The following is a 19,522-nucleotide window of genomic DNA, read 5'->3' as shown; positions in this document are numbered from 1 at the left end:
TGTAGAGCTCCTTAAAGACCCACTGGACTGTTATTAGTCAGCGTTTCTTATAAATGCTGTAACATACTTTGTCATGCTGACAATTTCCTGTGATTCTGTGAAATGCCAAGAATATGGCAGTGTTTAAGAAACGAGCGTGAGATCTGGTTGAGACAAAGGCTCAGCAGAAATGCCAGCTCATACACACACGCTCTCCTCTCTGTTCTGCTTAGACTAGCCTTTCCTATGCTCCACCACCCCTTTAAGAGTAGGATACAGCAGATGAACTTGAGACAGCAAGTCTAAACAAGTGAAAACCAATTCTCCACTCGCCTGCCATTCTAAAGAGTTAGCTGATGCCCAATTTTTCTTAAACAACTTATTTAAAAATTCTTTTTTCCTTAAGGAAGCTGCAAAATTTTCAGCAATGCTGTGCCAGTTTATCAATTATAGCTAATACCCTTCTACTACAGCTACCTGCTCCATGTCTTGTTCTGCAAATTTGGTAATAGTCAGTATACTTGACTCACTCTTTTCATTCAGAGAAAACACTCTATCCAGTACTTCATACATGCTGCTTTTGGGTTCTTGTGAATGGCAATCTCATATTTTACAAGGTACTTACAGATAATAAAAGCTATTCCTCAGGATGAAACATCATCCAGAGGAACAGATTCTTACTGAATTAAAAGGAAAGAATCCTTCTCCTGTACCGAGCCTTCATTACTGGCCATCTGCTTATTGTGCCCATGTGTGTATAAAATTCATTTGCACATTTAAATCGAAAAGCTTCATTTACTCAGCCTGCCTATAACTGTGCTCTCTTGCTGGGGGGAATATTAGGTCTCTGATGCATGCACATTATCCAGTGAACATATAATTGCAAATGCAATCCACATCCAGTTATCTGGAGTTTTACTGCATATTTTCTGCACATAAGTCAAGCAGTAAGTACAACAATACATTAGCTCTCCAGGTGTCCATTTAGCTGGAAGAATTAGTAAGGTGCTGGCATTTAGCTCCTGTCCTCTAAAGTGTAATTCACTCATGGTGTTGCTGCCAACATGAGAGGTCACATACACTTGGTGCAGGATACAGATGTTGTGGGGAAGACAATGAGAATCTTCTGCATCTGACAGAAACATGCAACTAGACAGGTTAAGGTAAACAGTCCCTAAGCCATGTCTAATTTCAACTCTCCTGCCTCCAGGAAGGCATTTCACCGAGGCACAGCCCAAATGTGCTGTCTGAACACACACGGAGAGGATTTCAGACTTCTGTCACCTCCCATGAAACTTGGAATTGATCCGTCGCTCTTAGGGATCACAGCTACATTGGCTCCACTACTAGTCTACAAAAAAAACCCCACCAGAATCCACATTCACAGCATTCCTCCCATAGACCTATCTTAACCTCCTCCTCCCTCCAAAGTGACAAATATATAAAGGAGCTACAAGCATCCACTCTGCAGATATAGCCTGCCTCGTAACCAGGAACAGCATCTGATTCAGAGCTCATTACGCCAGAGAACTGAAACACCAATTCTGCATCAGGACAGTCAGACAGACACGCGTTTGATTGAGCTGCACTGCTGCTCAAGGCAATTCCTCATCCTTCCTGCAAAATTAGTGTTTAAGATTCTTCTGGCCTCTCACAGACTCTGAGACAACTGTTATCCTGCTGTCTGTCAAGTATTAGTTGCCATTGTGGCAGCTAATGGGTTTTGTGTAGACCATTAAAATATTCAAGAACTATGCATAGCCTGCAGCTTGTTTTAAGCCAAAGATTTCCCCAGTGGGAAATGGAAGGAAAGAGCTGTTCCAGGGAAATAATAAAAGTCATACTAACAGTATAAAAACTATAGTGCAAGATTAGACTCCAATCCTATTTTACCGTGTCCCCTGTGGAGTCAGTGGAATCACTCCATGTTTGCATTGCTTTAAATAACATAAAATATTAAGGAATTCAAAACAATCAATGCTAGTTTTGGACTTTCCTAGAATGGAAAAAAAGCAGGGGGGATGGCATTTAATCAGGCAAAAGCACTAGACATTTAAAAGTGCTGTTCTCTCAGAACAGTAACTAAACTGTTGAACTAATGCCCCACAGCATTGGGTGCCAGTGCTTAAAAGCACGCAACAGAATTTTAGCTACAACTGAAAGAACATCCTCAGTTACCATACATAAAACCACAGACGTTTCAAACAAATCAAAGCATCGTATGTGGTTAGCTCACTTCTAATTTGAGAAGACTAGAAAAAACTTTCTCCCACTGACAATTTGTGCCACAATTGGCAGCAGCAGATCTAACGGACAGCTTTCTACAATCTAAGTAGCTGTGGCTTTCACAGCTAGATATCTGCCTGCAAAATGGACGCTGTTGAAAAATGCTCCCATATTTCTTTCCTAGAGTATGGCTTATCTTTTTCTTTCAAAAACCAACCATTGCAGCCATACTCCTCAGCAAACCCGCTGACATTTTGGAAAGCTCATCTAAACACCTGTCAGATGCTCAATTGTGTTATTAAGAATCATGTTTCAGATCATTGTGAATATTACCAGAAAAACATCAGTAATAAAGTTCAGATTCCACTTTACAAACTTCAGAAAAATAATGACTGTATTAACTTCATTTACAAACTTCTTTTGTAAAAGCTTCAGGCTGCAGAGATGTGCCCAGTCAAACCCTTCCTGACTGAACAGCCATTCTGAACATTTATAGCTCTGGAGCAAGGAGCTTTTCTGTGCTGAATAAACAAAATAGAAACAAATGAACAAACAGAAAAGCCAAACACTCAGGGCTGGAAAGACAGTAGTCTCCTCTGTTGGCTTGGGAGTGGAGTGTAGTGAGTGTTGTCTCATGTCTCTCTTCAACAGCAGTGGCAGAGGTTGCTGAACTCAGGAGGGCTGTCATGTAACATCAGCTGCTCTGTTCACCACAAGAACATCATGGTAGGGAAGGTCAGGGTGGGATAGGCAGCCTGACCGCTCGGACGTGCCTATGTTGCTCAGTAGCAACGGGAACGAACAGATCGTGCTCTCAGTCCAAGGACAAGTGTGGTGGCTGGGCTACATTTATGTCACACTCAACTTCACCGTGGCTCTGCCCTTCGTTAAATATAATTAGTATGTGTGCTTTTTTAGTTCCCAGTGTGTAAATTGTAGGAACGCTGTGTCTTAGCCCACCCAGGCTGTGTTTTTATGGCATGAATATAGCTTTATGATTAACTCCCTCTGGTATGGTATACAGGCACCTGGGAGTGTTTGAGGGTTGCAACACCTGTTGGCATGATGTGGGAGGACTGCTTAGAGCGAAGGGAGCCAAACTGGTAGGGTGGTACCCATACTGCCTCCTGGGAAATGTTGTAATGCACTTAATCCTTCATACTGTGCTTAGGTGTCTTGAAAAGCAGCAGTTTATGTGAGCCAGCATGACACAAGAAAGTACGTTAATGATGAGATGGGGAAACACGGCTCTAGCACTCAAGCTCATTCCTCAGCCTCACTCCATTTAGCACCTAGGTTTAGGCTTTATGATCATCCATCATAAATTAGAAATGCCCCATGCTATTTTAGCTTGCCACAGGATTGATGTAGTTTGGAAACTCCTTGTAAAAAGCAGATCCCTCTAGAAGGGAAAATTTGGAATCATTTTGCCAAAAGAGCTCAGACAGCTGGACACTGTGATTAATATAAACTACTGATAAGGCCTATGAGCTTTGTATACCCGTAACAAAGTTGAAATGACTAGCATGAAGAGTGGGCAGTCAGGAGAAAAAAATCTTGTGAAGAAATGTGAGAGCCTTTATATATGTATATATGCACTGAAAGAAAATACTGACATCCATCAGACACGATTCATAAAGGACAATTGCTCCAGGGCATAGCTTTCTTTTCAAAAAAGCAGAGTGGGTGTTTTGCGATCCTTGCCACACATTTCCATGCTACTGTGGATGTAACTCAAAATTACTGACTAGCTGACTACTGCTAAATATTTAGGAAGAAGCAAACCTAGAAAGAAGAACACACTATAAAAGGCTGCTCCTTAATTGCTGCAGTAACTACAGCGATTCCTTCTCTTCTCTGTACAGGTGGAGAATGTCAAGAACAGCAGAAACCATTACGAACCTGTGGGAACATTTTAATAATGAAAGTCATAGGAGAGACAACTTTCCCACTTTGCATCCAATTAGGAGAGGTTACCAAAAGGCAATTTGGAAGAGATGTGGACATGAAGGATGGGATGGTAATTTCTTCCCGAGGGTTTAGCTTGGCTCCCGCTGTGCTGTTACAATACTGCTAGAATAGGAATGTGAATGAAGAGTATTGCTTTTAGTTTACCCGGTAGGAACTGCTACAGTCTAAACTGAGTCTCAGCCACAGCATGCCACTGTGTTTGTGGAGAAGCTAATGAGAGGACACAGTGACGGCTTTTCAAAGCTGTGCATCTATGAAAAGATCACCTATACGTACACAGTGCTCTGTCTACGGCTTTTGGAATATAACCTCTGTCACATAGGTTTGTATTTTTTAAGAAGTAAAAAGTAGTTTATCAAAGGGTTATTCTTAAGCAAATGGAAAATTATTCAAAGCCATACATTTTACAAGATATTCTGAAGACAACAGTGTACTTTTCTGTTCTTCTTTTATCTACTGCTGAGTTATCCTCTGCTCTCATCTTCTAGAAAGAGATCCAATTGAATGCTGAGGCACTTCCAATTATTAAAGTGGTAGGGACTCCCTGGATTCCTGATCAGGAATCAGAAGAGCCTAGGAAACCAGGCAGATAACTCAGAGGGGTATCTTCCCTTCCCCTATTGCTCTTTAAGAAACTTTGTTCCTTTTCCCTAGGCAACAGCATCTGCCTTTTGTGGTTAACTAGAGCTGCCTAAATTGGAAGCTCAGCATGAAAACAAAGCATTGGACTGAGTATCTTGACTCCTTCAAATTTCATTCGTGTTCCTGCTTTGTCACAGACTTCCACTGCCAGACCATGAACTTGAAACAATCTTTCATTGACCAGAGCCCTGCTATGCCACAGAGTGCCTCTGTTTACAGCTGATGCAGCCTGAGACCTCCTCTGGGAGAAAGTGGAATACAAAGGCCAGAACACACCATCTAAGAAAGCCAGCTACATGTGCCTCTCTGTCCAAGGGAGCCCAGCAAATGTCCAGGCTCGCTGGGATAACTCAAATTTGGAAATTCAAACTTTGGGACTTTCCCCTTTGTTGGACCTTCCCTACCAAGCTGAAACAACAGAAAGTCTCCCTCCAAAACCAATAAAGTGGGCTGCAAACATGTCCTTCTCAGGACAGAAGGGCCTCCGGATGAGCACAAAGGGCCTTGCATCGCTAGTCTCTCCTGCGGTTAATTCAACAGTGGGCCTCAGGGCAAAATGTCTTTGGGGGTAGGTAGGTATTGTTGGAAAAATAGGTGGAAGATAAGGAGATAAACAGAATTTCTGGGCCACAGGAGTAAGTTGGGAATTGCCTGTTGTATTAAAAGACAGACATGATTCCGTACCCATGCACACATTCATCATTTTTGCGTGTTGCGAATATCTTTTTCCACATCACTCTGAGCTCTTTGGTTCATTTATGCTTTCCTACAAAGCACTGACATACTTGATTTCAGCATGGTTAATGACATCTCTTGATTTGCTTGAGTGCTGAAATAGATGCATGCTTTTGTCAAGGTCATGTATTACATGTTGCTCACAGATCTCTGCTCAGCTAGTATTACTACTGCCTGTCGTGTACCTTTATTCAGTATGAACTACCTCGATGGCTCAAAACTGACACGGAAGACGGAAGACACTTCTTCCCATGAAAGACACACTGACCAAAACACCAAGGTGAGATCAACAACACATCTTTATGCTACAAGTTCATGTCCTCCAGTACAGCACAGGCTACGCTGGCAAATCAGAAAGATGCTAATATTGGTCTTGGGTGGGCGTGTAGTACATGTCACTTCATCACATGTGGGAAAAAGTCAGAAAGGTATAAACTAATGCTCTGTTAGGAAAGATTTTGCCATGATTAGACCCTCTGGAAGACCCTCAAATAAACCAGGCCTTACTTGCAGCTTCTTGAAGTCAAATTCCCATATGACTTACAGGGTGTCAGAAACAGATGTCCTGACATACTCAGGGATCCCAAGCTAGGAATGGAGCCTGCAGCCTCTCATCTCTGAGACCCACATAAGGTAGCAATTAACAACGTGGCCAGTTACCCTGTTGTGAGGGTGTCCTCCACTCCACCAGCGAGGACACATTCAGTTTTTAAAAGAATTTAGCTACTAATTCCTTTTGCTGAATGCCGGGAAGAGTTTCTGTTAGGACTTTGGAGAGAAGGAGATGATCCACAACATGTTAAAGGCAATGGGAGGTGGGCCTGTGAAATTCTTTCAGAAATATTACAAGCAACAGAAACGTCTGAAGTAGCTTTTGTGACATGAAAGACCACAGAGTGGACTGCCACACATTTGGCAGTGCTTTTCATGGTGTAATCCACGACCTCAGGAAAGCATAGACAAACAGATCCAAACCATTGCCTTCACACTTAACACGTATATAATTTAAAACCTATATATGTATGTATATTTATACATAAAACACTATTGCCTCATCACACATGAATGCTGAGGCAAGTGCTAGCCTTGTAGATTTACTCTTACATGCGCAAATATACATATAGCTAAAGCCACTGTCCACTCCCTTCCACTCTGGCAGCTGTATTTAAGCTACATAAACTGTTGCACTTACTCCTTTGTGACTGTTACACCAGCTTCTTCCAATTTTAATACTGCTTATATCTATCACTGTCTTTTACCTCTCTGATCATCTTGAAGCAAAAAAACCCAAGAAACCCCCGACACAGAGGAGAATTAATTCTATATTAGTGGTGTTATCTCAGAGGTTTGCCATGTACAAATCTCCCAGTGGAAATGCCTAACCCAGCTCCGGTCCTCAGTGCCAACTCAAGGTTTCCTTCAGACCAAGGCTGAGGGACCAAGAGTGCAACTACAAAAAACCTTGCAGGATTAAATGGTTTCGAAGCAGACATTTAATACCACACCAGCCTTAGACTGGCAAGCAGGCAAAAGGCTGAAAGCTGTGTCTCTGGGAAACGCTACCTATTCACATGACTTTGCCCTATCTGTGAAATTTATACACAGGAAACAGGATATGTCATGCCAGATCAAATCATAAGGGTACTGAGAATACCACTGCATTGCCCGCTGTGATTAGTGTCCACTGTGGAGAAAGGAACTGGAAAATACTGTACACTGTGATAGGTTTTAATAGGGGATTGACACGTTTTCATCTCTGCTCTTTCAGTAGCATTTTGCTAACCAGGAGGCCTAAACTCACCTTAAAAAGAGCTAGTTATCTGACCCTGCTCTTGCTCACTCACTGTGTCCTTAGAACAAAGCATAATGTTTTCTCCAGAGATGATTATTCAGAAGGATAAACCCATGAAATAATAAAGCAAAATTCATAGGTGGTGTACTGTTTTCCTGTGACCCACTGTTCCATCAAGGTGTCAGGTATATGGCTTTCCTGGAGAGGACGCCTTTCAGTCTGTGGAATGGATGAGTTAAATGCTGACAGTTGAAGATGTCAGACTAACTTATTACACGAGCTGGAGTTGGGAGTCCTGCTGTGCCAGCATAACTGCAACCTGAGTAATTGCCTTCAACATCTGAATTCCTTCAGCTTTCTCAATTGGTTACAGTATTCTCCTCTTCCCGTCCTGCCCCAAGTGACTCTGCCTTGTTAGTAGGCTCTCCTAAAACAATTCTGCTCTTTCACCCAAAGATAGCTGCATTTCAGAAGTCACTGAGCTGCCACCAGTGATTTAGGTTTTATGACAAAACAGCAGAGCCTTTTGGGGATGAAAGAAGTTAAACACATGTTCAATGGTTAGGTAGTGTCCCCTGATTTTTTACGATCCTTACAATATGCTGTAGCACTGCCCATTGTACTATCACCTTCTTCTTCTCTGAGTTGTAGAGGGAATATTAGAAATCAACATCCATCAAACTCAGAATAAAATGAAGCAAAAAAAAAAAACCCAGAGAAAACTGAATTAATGCAGAAACTCTGTATATACTATATCCCGCTATGCTGTAAGATGTCTGGTCACCAAGTTACATCGTGTCTTAAAAGAACTGCAATTCACATGGACCTCAGAAAGTAGGAAAGACAGCAGAGTGAAGTTTCACTCTTCATCTGCCTTTTCTTGATTCCACAAGTTTTGGCCACACATCAAAGACAAGCCCACTCCTGTAGGTACTTGTGCATAAGTACTATTAAAAAAGTAAAAGAAATCTAACCAAAACTCCAAACATCAGATAGAAGGACAACTTGAGTGGTCTAGGGACTTTTTACAAATCAAGATGACCCTTTAAACAGTTGCTGGAAATAGCAACAAAATCAGAAGGTCTTTTGAGGCTTGGATAGATATCCCACAGACAGAAGAAACAGCAATATAAAACCTGCATCATTGGGGGCTCAAGCTTTCTGTCTTCCAGAAGCACTGATTTAGGTTTGTATGATTCTTAGACAGAATTCTTGTTTTTTGAAAGCAGACTCCTATCAGGTACTACATAAATACAGAGGAGGAGGACTGGGTTCACTTTAGGAGATGAAGAAAAGCAAGAACTAGCAGAAACTTAACTTGCTTGTTAAGATTTCAGGACAGGCTGCTTGCCTCGTATATGCAAAAATGCACCTGTTAAAAGTATTCTATAAACCAATGATCCTAACACCATGTCATAGAAGGTTTTGCTGCTCATCATGGACCATTTTTTTTCAGCACAGCTCAGTATTGTACTTCAGAAAATGTGATAGGCAAAAAGTCTTTGTATGTCTCCTCTCTACATGATCTACGTGCTCTCCATTTAATAGGCAGGTTGGAATCTGTTACTGCACCATGAGAAGATGAAGCATTAGGAAGGTGCCTTGCTGTGCCAAACTTGGAGCTTGCAAGATAATAATTCCAGAGAGAATAGATGAGCAGTCCAAACTGACACATTTCTTCTCCAACTAATCCTTCTTTTTTAAATTTCTGCACAGGTTTTAGAGGTCAGCATGAAAGTCTGCAAGAAAATGAGATTAGTCATCTATGGGACAGACAAGCAACACTGGGTCTCTCCCTGCAGCCAAAAGATAAATAAACTTGCTCTGTACTCATCTGAAAAAAAAGCCACAGCAAGGTGGGATCAGCCTTCTACCTCCTCTTCATCCATACTCCTGCCCCTAGCTGGCCCAGCCTGCTAGATAGCGGACAGCAGGATGCATGCTGCAGAGAAAATGCTCCAAGCACATCCAGTGCCATGGTTGCTGGCTCACTATTTTGCACAAGCAGACAAACCTGAACTGAGAATCCCAGTGTAAGACAATCAGGTCTGAAACACGCAGGTTACACAGTATGTCCTGGCTCTTTGCTGGAACAAGTGCCTCCACAGACATTTTAGGGAGCAGCCCTTAGTGGGCAGCACAAACAAGGCATGAAGGTAATGCTGCAAGATGCGACTAGGGAAATGTTTCTGTCTGTGATGAAGACTCTGAAAGATATTCCCACAGGCTCTGGCTCTGTTCAACTTTTTCATTTCCTACTGCTATGGATGCTCAGCTTTTGATCTGGTTTAGCCCTCAGAGCATGAGTTTCCAGACTGTTATTGTCCATGGAAACAGTAAGCTAACGTGCCGCATCACTGCTGGTCTGTACACCCATACCGTGTTGTACATGGTTCCCACGTCAACAGAAGCAGTGGTCTCTGTGAACAGTCTGTATCCCACCACTTCCCTTCTCCCCTCTTGCACCACACAAATGTTCCTGCAGGATACTCCCATCAAGAGCCTGTGGGCAGTGCTTATGATATTAGCCTAAGAAACCTGACTGCTTTTGAATTTCTTTCCAGGTATGTTGTAACTTACAAACAAGAATGCAAGTTTTTGAATCACTTTTCTAAAGAAAACGAAGACTGCCATATGTGTGGTATTTTTGCCTGCCAGAGTGAGAAGCCAAGATTCCTTTAACAAGTCCCAGAAGAGTAAAAAACCACCATATTTTCATTCTCTAGTCTTGAATACATAGTTGACTGAACCCATAAAACCAAGGCACCAGGTTGAAGTCTCAGATTTACTTTTTCTGCTGCAACTCTTGAGCAGAAGGAAGTCTTAGGGTCATAAGGCACTGCAGTCCTGGAAATAACGAGAAGAAAAATGTCTCCTATCTCCAAATTGTTCTGATGTGCTTAAGAACAGCCTCTGTAGTCCTTGGTAGTGAGAGTACACAGAGCTCCAATTGCCACTGGTTTGTTTGCTTCATTCAGCAGGAAAAACTGTATTGCAGAGAGCTCCATCGTCAAGGAATATGAAAGTTGCAACTTAGCTTTCAGTATTATACAGTACATAACAAATACATGAAGCAATCCTAGAGTTGGGGTGCAAGGGAAGGTGGGAAGCACTTCTACCTGCCAGGTTAGCAATCAGTGGTACAAAAATCTCACACTATCAAATGGGACACAAAAGCATGAATTTCCTCTTCCTCCTTGGATGACTGACCCCCCCAACCCATTAACCAGCCCTTTACTTGAGACTGGAAATACATCACAGTCTTTACCTTCTCCTTTACTTAAGAATGAAGACCCACACTCTCAAAAGGGGCTGGATTTTGAGAAGTGTAAGTTCATGTGCGCATAAAAGGGTAGAGGAACATTAAGTTCTGGGATGTCCATTGTGGAGTGTCTTACAGAGATGGGATTTTTTTTTAAACTTTGAGCTCTCTGAATATCTGTCTGTCACTGGAACTCCAGAAAAGCAAAGCATGACACATATCTATTCACTTGTGAAAGCCCTGGGGAGAGAGACTACTGAATCACTCTGCTGTTCTCAGGTCTTTCCCAGCGTCTGGCCAACAATGACAGTGCTGGCAAGTTCTCTGAAACATCTGCTATTGTCTGAGAAGTGGAAGGAAACAGTTTATTTTCTCTCCTGTAGCTGTTACAAGATTGACAGTGACAAGTGTGAAATGGACATGTCCCACTGAAATTCAGAAAAGAAAAACCCTAAGCAACTTTAGAATAAGTATGTGGACTCAATTCCCTCATCACTCTGTAGTGTGAGTAGACACTCACATCTGTTAGCAATACACATCAGCTCCCTCCTGCTTTGTAGTACCTTTCCTACACAGCATAGACAGCAATATCCAATACTGCTCTCTCTTCTCCATTACTTATTCTAGTGACTTAAACAGTACTACTCCCAATTTACATGGATGCAACTGAGAACAGAACAGAAAGAAATTACTGTTTTAAATTGCTCCAGGAATTATTCCTGCCTACCCTGCTGCTATGCATCAGAGGAAAAAGAAGGCCAAAAACATTAACTCTTAACAGCTTGCTGGCAGAAAGCTTTTTGGTCTTTTTAAATAACCTATCAGATTTCTAAAATTCCTTCAACACACACTTAAAACACTAATTAGTCTAATAGCTGAGAAGAAAATCCACAAACATAAATCTTTTCTATCTCACGTAAATTACAAAAAACGTTCAGAATACTGTGTCCAGAGATTCGGCTTTGACCATTTCCCATTGTGCCGCTACAGTAGCTATTAGATGTGAGTTAAGGTCATCTATGTGTAGCTCACTATAGAGCAAACACCATATTTTATAGCAACACTGGAACTGCCGAGGAGGAGTGGACCACTGGTCTATCTCACCTGCCATCCAGTTCCTGGCAGCCAGCAAAACTTAGACTGCTTTAGGAGAAGGTCAATACCCTACTTCCTGCAAACCTGCTGACTTTGACTGTGTGAAATGCCTTTCCAGACTGCTCAAAATCAGGCTGTGTAGATGGTGGATCCAGGTCTAGTAAAGAGCTGCAAGGCTCTACCTGATGGTTTTCAAGGATGAAAGCGCACAGCGTCATGGCTGTAAAGCATGCTTCCCTGGGAGGCATTGCTTCAGAAGAAGAAGAGAGTCACCTTCTGCACCCCTACAGCTCCCAGTGTACTCCTGAGACGAGCAGAGAGACAACCTCTCTTACTCAGGAAGGGGAACCATTTCTGGTTCTCTGTCCCAGCTGAGGGAAGACCACAAAAAGATATCCTCGCTTTCCTCGTCCTCTTCGCAAAAGCAGTGAGGCACAGAAGAAAGAGCCTGAGAAGCTCTAACATGCATCAGCTGGCACAGGGATGAAGGGAAATGCACTGCAGCTAAGGATGGGTGAACCTGAGGATGTTCCACTTACCCTAGGGCCAGGGGCTGTGAAGGCAGAGGAGGCAGTGTTTGAAACCATACATTGCCTGAGCAGGGCAGGGCTGGGAATTCTAGGTAGGAAACTCTGAAGCAGTTTCCTCTTCCTTTGCCCTGCCCAAACATGCGCTTTGACCTTCCTAAAGGAAGGTGTTTAGCCCTCAATTTGCAAAGGACATGGCTCTGAGAGTTACGGAATATGTAACAAATAACAACTGCATCTGTAGTGCAGGGATCCTACCAAGTCACCCCTGACTGCTTATGGTAGGTTTAGATAGAAGCACACTTTTTTTTCTCTGAGCTAGGGAGTGAGGAATGTACCTGAGGGTCTTGCCAGCAATAATTTAAACAACTTGTATATACTTACAGGAGGAAGTGTTTGTTCCTTCTGTTGAAGCTTGTATCCTAAGCATGGGTTCTGCAACACACAGAAGTAACAACAAAGTTGAAAGAATACAGTCACAACTACATTGTTTACTGGGGGAGCCTGAACATCTTCCCCCAGTAGAGATTTCTTTTCTTTAATTTTTTTTTCAGTAATCAGAAACCAGCCAAAGCAGAGGAAAAAACAAGATAGCTCGAGAAAGCAAGGAACTTCAAAGTCAGTACAGCATGTCCTAGGCACACTGTGAATAATCAATTACAGCAAAATGCTCCATAGTTCTGCAAGGGAAAGCCAGGAGAAAACTGGCAAAGAGAGCGCAAAGTTTTCAGCTGTTTGTGACAGCATCAGAAGAAAGTGGAAAGCAGTGGGTCTTGAAGCTCCACACTCTGAGCCAGGGAACACTAGCTTCTTATCTTCTTCTGACATAACTCCAAATGGACAGTTAGGCCTCCAGGTCTATCACGACTACGGCTAAGGACCTCTGTCACTTGAAAGGGAGCAGGGTCCATGAGTGCCACCATCTCTGCAGAGAGCTGTAGCTGGAAGGGAGAGCAGGACATGCTCCAGAGCAGAATGAGACATAGCATCAGCCCCAAAGTGGTTATAAAGAAAGGGAAAAGAAGCATTCTCAAGATGGCAAATGATCTTGTAGGACTGCTGAAGGAAATGGACCTCAACACAAATCACACAAAGGAAGCACTCAGAAAAGTTAATGGAAGAAGTAAACTAGCCTGAAGCTAGGGCTGAACCTCCTGAGCTGCAGGAACCCAAACCACACAGCAAACCAGAGCCATGCTTTTAGGTGGCTGCATGGGCTTTCACTGTCTTAGAGCCCAGCAAGACATATAGTGTCATGCATGAATACGGAATTCAGGTGTGTGCTTGAGGAGTACTATCAGCCAGAAGAAAGAGTTTGCAGAGACAGCACTTCGCCTAAGGCAGCAAGGTGACATGCCACTTTGGAGAGGGATGAAGGAAGTCAAGATGGCTAGTAACCAGCCTGTGCATTCTAGGGAGCAGGTCAGGCACACCACATATTCTGTAGTGGAATATTCAACAACCTGTCCTGTCAGGCAAAGAAGATGAACATCACCTAATAAAGTCAGTTTTTAGGCTGAGTAAAACCACACCTAAAATCTAAGACTGCTCTGTAAGTCCCATCACCAGAAAGTAACTGTAGCAATACTTAGGAGACCTAGCTCCTGATGATTTAAACACCAGCATCTCACAATAGCCTATCTCCAATTAAATAAGCAACACACTAATAACTTACTTGCATTTGCAAGGCCTGGCAAAAATCAGCAGCACCCCTAAACCCAGCAGGGGTTTGCTGCTATCAATCAGCAGGAGATTCCTGCAGTAGCAGAGAAAGCAGACACGGTCTGGACTCAGGGTTGAGTGAGTACAGTGGGAAAAATGGCACCTGGCTGTGTTTGGGACTGAGCAGGTCTCTGCTCCAGTCAAATAGCAAAGACCTACTCAGAGCTCCACGAGAAGACCTCAACAAGTAGCCACTGAATGTATTGCTTTCTGCTTTCCTTCAGGACAACAGCATTATGTGCCACTTGGCACGAAATCTGCCAGCGCAGCGATTCATCAGGAATTCGGCCAGACTTTCGAACATCCCAGCCTCCTCCTCTCCAGTGGCACAACAGCAGTAAAGAGAAGAACAGTACTGCAACAGCAGGCACTGGACAGGACATACGCAGGGAAAGAGACCACTCAAGAACAAGAAGTTTAGTTCATGGGAAAGAAGGGAGCGAAGTGCAGGGACTGAATTCTTGCTGCACAAGGGAGAAGGCAAGGCGAGCCCAGTGGAGTCGATGACCACTGTGTCACTCCCTTTGAACAAAAATGGTTCCAACGGTTACGGGACACTTGGTATTAGCTATGTGGTCTCATACATATCCAGTGAAGCACCAGTGACAGGCCCCACTGAGAACATGAAAGAATATGGGCACATCCAATGGCTCTTCTGTCAGGCAGCAGTGCCAAGATTTCAGAAGTAGGTCGCCACACACGCAGATGCATCAAAGGAAAGGCTGCAGGCATGCTAAATGCAAAATCTGGCAATCACACTGTTTTCCTTGATCTAGCCTACAAACACTGTCATCTCACACTAAAACCTGTCTCTGCCAGACATAGTTTTCTCAAAAAAGCTAGCAGGACCCCAGCCTCTTTGCCAAGCAGGATATGTGCATCTCGTAAATCCTTGGGATGCTCCGCTTACACATGCCTATCCACAGCTCCCTCAGCCAAACTCAGTAGTAGAGACAACTGCTTGTATTGTGGTCATATATAAAGTAACTCTAATAGTTAAAATTACAGAAGCGACTTCCCACTGGGGTCAGTTCCAGGAGTAACTCTGGAGGCGTTCGATCCGTAACTGCAGGTGGGATGCTGAAAGCAAAATTCCACCTGCCTGAAAGGAAACAATTTGGAGAAGGTTTCCAGTATGCCAAGGCAGGTTCAAAAGTGGTTTAACTACTGACAGCGAGTTACCTGTCTACATTCACAGACCCTGCAGAGCTGTCAGGTATTGTATGTAGAGCCCCGAGGAACAGAGCGGTCTAGGCAACAGACTTTCTGGAGGAAACATCAATATGTCTATACGCTCTGCAAATTCATACGCAGCTGCTAGGATTTACAGGAACAGGAGCAACAAGTGCTTTTTTGAAACACAGTTCCTATCAACTCAAATACTTTTTCACTTTGGCTGCTGCAGGCTGAAAATTGCAGGCCAAGTTAGCATCCTTAACACAGCTCCAGGATACTAAAAAGTATGCTTAACCATTCTTCATTCATTTCTCAGTCCCTGAAGTAGCTCCAGTATTCAAGGTGATATGCAGGTGCTGAGGTCCTGGACACAAGCAAATTGTTCTCTGCTAAGAGGAAGCAGTTTCAGAGCTGCAGAAGCAGTTTCAAGAAGAGACAGAGAAAGAGATAGAAAGACTCTGTTAATTCAACTTACGTGAAGAAGTTTTTGTTCCTTCTGTTGATACTGGTATCTTGCTGGTGCTCTCTGGAAAACACAAGAGGCAACAAGAAGTTATAATGTGGAGTCAGATGATCCTCTAACAGCATTCAACTCCAAGAATGGACAAGATAAGGGGAAAAAAGGTGCTCAAAGAAGCAAGTTTAAACTCCACTTCAGTGGGCAGAGGCTGCAATCAGACACCAACTTGCAAAAGTTTCCTTTTGGGAAAAAATGAAAAATGATGGTGTCTACTAGTAGGACTGAAAAAAAGCTTGTTTCTTCTCAAAGAAGCCAGTTGTTCAATCTCTCATTCTCCTCTGTGAATAACTGATCAGTGGCAACAGGAGAAATCACGCAGATGGCTCTGCTTCTGGAAGGCGTCAGTGTGACTATTCACTCCTTATGCTTCTAGGCAGTTAAATTTTGAAAAGACGTGTTCCTGTTCGTATCACTTGAATTGCTGGTAAGTACATCCAATAACGTCACTTGCCACTTCAAGGAAATCTTCGAAGTCACACATGCAAACCCAGTCCCCCAAGGGATGACTGCTGGGAGCTCTGTGATGGAACAGTTGCTTTGCTGAAGAGATGAGAAAAGTTGCTCTTCCATACAGGTCCTACAGAGATACACTATTGCTAGTGACATAGTGCCAAGGACTTCTTGCACCCACTTTTTGAACTGGCTGATGGCTACGGAAGATCATGCTGCCATGCTTACATCCCTGCTAATGCCTTGCAGAACGCAGATGGAAAAAAGCAGAACGTAGAAAGCCTTCATTTAGGCTTCATGGACTTGTACAGAGACCTCATTCAAATGACATCATCCATCTGTTCGTGCACTGCTGAGCCCCCAAGCCACAACTGTATACAATTTCCCAGGTGTGAACAAATTGCTCTTCAGTTGTACACATAAACAATCTTTGTCTTCTCCAAGTTCTTAGAACACTTTTCAGCCTCATAGTGTTGCAGTTTAATATAGCTGCACAAGTTTCAACTCCACAGCTGGAGAAGGGCCACAAATGCCAGGGAAGAAGTCTTGCCTTGAATCCTCAAGGCACACCAAGAATCCTCCGGTAGGCTGAACAACAGTAGAAAAAGCCTCACAAGAGATTCAGGAAAAGGCAACTTAGGAATGTTTTTACTCTGTTCTGTGCTCCTAGATCAGGTGGACCTCTGCTCAATGTTTCAGAGTCCAGAGAAACTTGACCAGAGACAAAACAGCCCAACTGTCTTCCCTTCAACATTCCTCTCAGTAAACCTCAATGTTGAGCCTGTATTTCAATTTCCTACTTACTAGCTCTTCTTTTGTATTTTTTCCATTTTGGTCCAGTTTTCTTTGGCAAATATCTTGTTTGCCTCAGCAGTATGTCCCAGTTTCATCTTGCTAATGTGAGGGAATGTGTTATGCAGCATTTCTGTGATAGCCAGTGATGTGTGGCATGGAAACAGGTATCATAAGTAAAATTTTTAAGGTCAAAACCTTTGCACTATGTCTCAGAACACAGTGGCCTGTAGCCAGGCAGCTTTCAGGACCGTTTTCAGGGTATGGAGGCAGTTTGCTGTTGTGCAGCTGGGTTGTCTGAGCAATTAACCTTTCTTAGTCACAACAGGAGACAGAACACGTCTGACAGATGTGTAGCTCAGCATCTGGCACAACTGGAGCAAATTTTTCTTTCACCATTAATGAAACCATGTCCTATTTAGTGCCCATGCTGAGCTTGATGGAGCATTTCTTACTGCCACCTCCTCAGCCCAGCTGTGTCATACGAACACTGGCGGGAAGCTTCCCTGTCAGTGGAAAACACAGCCAGAGCCTCCCACACCTGAAACATGCTGAGAAACATGTTTGGAGAACGTATGGCAAAGTCACACATTACCAAGCCCTGCTAGCAACATTCGTGTTAGCAACATTAAACAGGGGATGCTAACATTCGGAAGACGCAATATTTGTGTGCATTGCTTACTGAGGGCAGTACACCACAACGGTAAGAGAGGCATTTTACGCCACCCAAGCAGGCCAGCACTGATCCACATGACAAGCCATCTGAACACAAGAAGCAGAGAGAAAAGTGGCTGCTTGTAGGGGGCCATCAATACTTGCCCGAGGTGGATGAGCTGGAAGCATTTTTAAGTCACAATACTTGCAGTTGCTGCTGCAGTCTGCTAAAATATGGAGACGGCAGCCTGCAAGCCTGCCTTCATCGTCACGTTTAAGTCTCCATGAGAAGCAGCTACCTCAGATGTTTCATCCACTTCTGTCCCCTGGCACTTCTAGGAGCACTTAGTTGTGGTGAAGCGCTCTTTCCTGAAACTGGATATGTTTGTGCTGGGGCTTTCTTATGTAAAAATATTGAAGGATGGACGAGAAACCCTTGTTTGGCGATGCTTTAAGGGACAGGTCCCTGCAGCCTCTCAGTCTCATTTCCTTAATACACTGGTCGGTTTCATCTCCTGCTGTCTCCTCCGGCAAGAGAGAGAAGAACTCCCTCAACCCTGACAGGACTCACAGCAACCCACTACCTTGCTGGGCTTGGTATATTGATCCGTCCTTCCAGGCAGGGAGCTTTATTTGTTGCAGGAGACAACTCAGTCCCTGGGTAACAAGCTCTGCTGTAATGCCTCTGAGGAAGGCAGGAGGTCCTCCTCCGGAGAGACCTTTTCTCCGAGGTAACCACATATCTAACGGCCCTGCAGCTGCTGTTGTGAAGATCTGCAGGCCCTCACAGCCCTTTTTCTTTCCTCCATTTTTTTTGCCAAAAGCCTAATGCAAAAAGTCTGCTTGAGGAAACTGAAGGGATATGGTTGAACTCATGGGTTTTGTTCAGACTTTGAAGGTGGCTCTGAGGACTCTGACAGAGACAACAACCTGGGCTCTGAGGAGGATTCAAACATTGCAAGCATCGCAGGTAGCTAGAACCACAAACAAGCCTTCTGTTATCCTGAGGTTGACTTTCTGGCAGTGATATAAGCCTTTTGCATTGATTGTGCCATTCAGGCGATGCATTCTGAATTACACCAAGAATGACATAAGCTAGCACATACCTTGAGAAAAGGGGAGTATCTGAGACCTCTGTTACTTGGTCCACAGATGGCAGAGTAGGAATCAGGTGTGTAGAAGGTAAGGCCATGGTCTGGGACCTCAAAGGCATGCAGGCACACATGGTCAAGGACACAGGGAAATCCAATGGATAAACTGACTTTTTGTTTCTTAAAACTGCTCTGTTTTTTACCTTCTTCCTGGTCCTCCAAGAAACTATCACCTTGAATTGGATTAAAAGAGCACAATCCTCAATTCAAAAGTCAAATTGCAAGGAAAGGTACAAGGGTGCTCTTAGGGGAATTGCTATGCCCCACTGAGTGATGGCCACATTTCTTTCTACATGAAGGCCCAAATCAGCAATGCTGGTCCAGGCATACTGATTTGCACCAGTTGAGAATGTGACCCATTACACCAGCCAGTTAAAAACAAACTATGACCCAGGTCACCTGTAACTATGCTAAAGACAGAAGAGATACACTGATCTTCTGCTTTAATCAAGTCTCAGACAGATTAACATATAAGTAGAAGGGACTTTTCTTGCATTTGAAGTATTTCATAGTTGGCCATATGCTCTATGGGTACTAGATGCAAGATGTTGGTTTTATTTACTTTGACGTCTTCTTGAAGATAAGCTACTGGCTTTCTTCAGAAAAGGAAGAGCAAACCAAAGTTTATTGAATGATGCACATCAGATTCTTATTGACTACTGTGCAACTTGGAGCTATTAGTACCACTGCAAGATCTACGGATGCAGAACCAGAAGCTCACACAAGCGACTGATAGTTTAGCTAATGAATTTGCCAAGTCTTACCTCTCTCTACAGTTGAGTTATATGAACAGATCACCTGAGCCCTTCTTGTCCCCTTCAACTCAGG

At 43.4% G+C, this 19,522-nt stretch overlaps 1 protein-coding gene across 2 annotated transcripts in view; it reads right to left on the bottom strand.

Moving 5' to 3' along the window:
- The window catches only part of NRG1 (neuregulin 1), a 147,817-nt gene that overhangs the window by 117,751 nt on the left and 10,544 nt on the right, over positions 1 to 19,522 (bottom strand). For both annotated transcript variants that reach the window (XM_086628982.1, XM_086628983.1), the window contains exons 3-4: positions 15,603 to 15,653; positions 12,614 to 12,664 (exon numbers count right to left, since the gene is read on the bottom strand). In XM_086628982.1, the coding sequence (XP_086485108.1) occupies positions 12,614 to 12,664; positions 15,603 to 15,653 (102 nt within the window). The remainder of the gene's footprint in view (positions 1 to 12,613; positions 12,665 to 15,602; positions 15,654 to 19,522) is intronic.

Source organism: Tauraco erythrolophus, chromosome Z (genome assembly GCF_009769465.1).
Source record: "Tauraco erythrolophus isolate bTauEry1 chromosome Z, bTauEry1.pri, whole genome shotgun sequence".
NCBI lineage: Eukaryota > Metazoa > Chordata > Aves > Musophagiformes > Musophagidae > Tauraco > Tauraco erythrolophus.
Note: the sequence above shows the minus strand (reverse complement) of the source record. Positions and strands in the feature narration are given on the sequence as shown.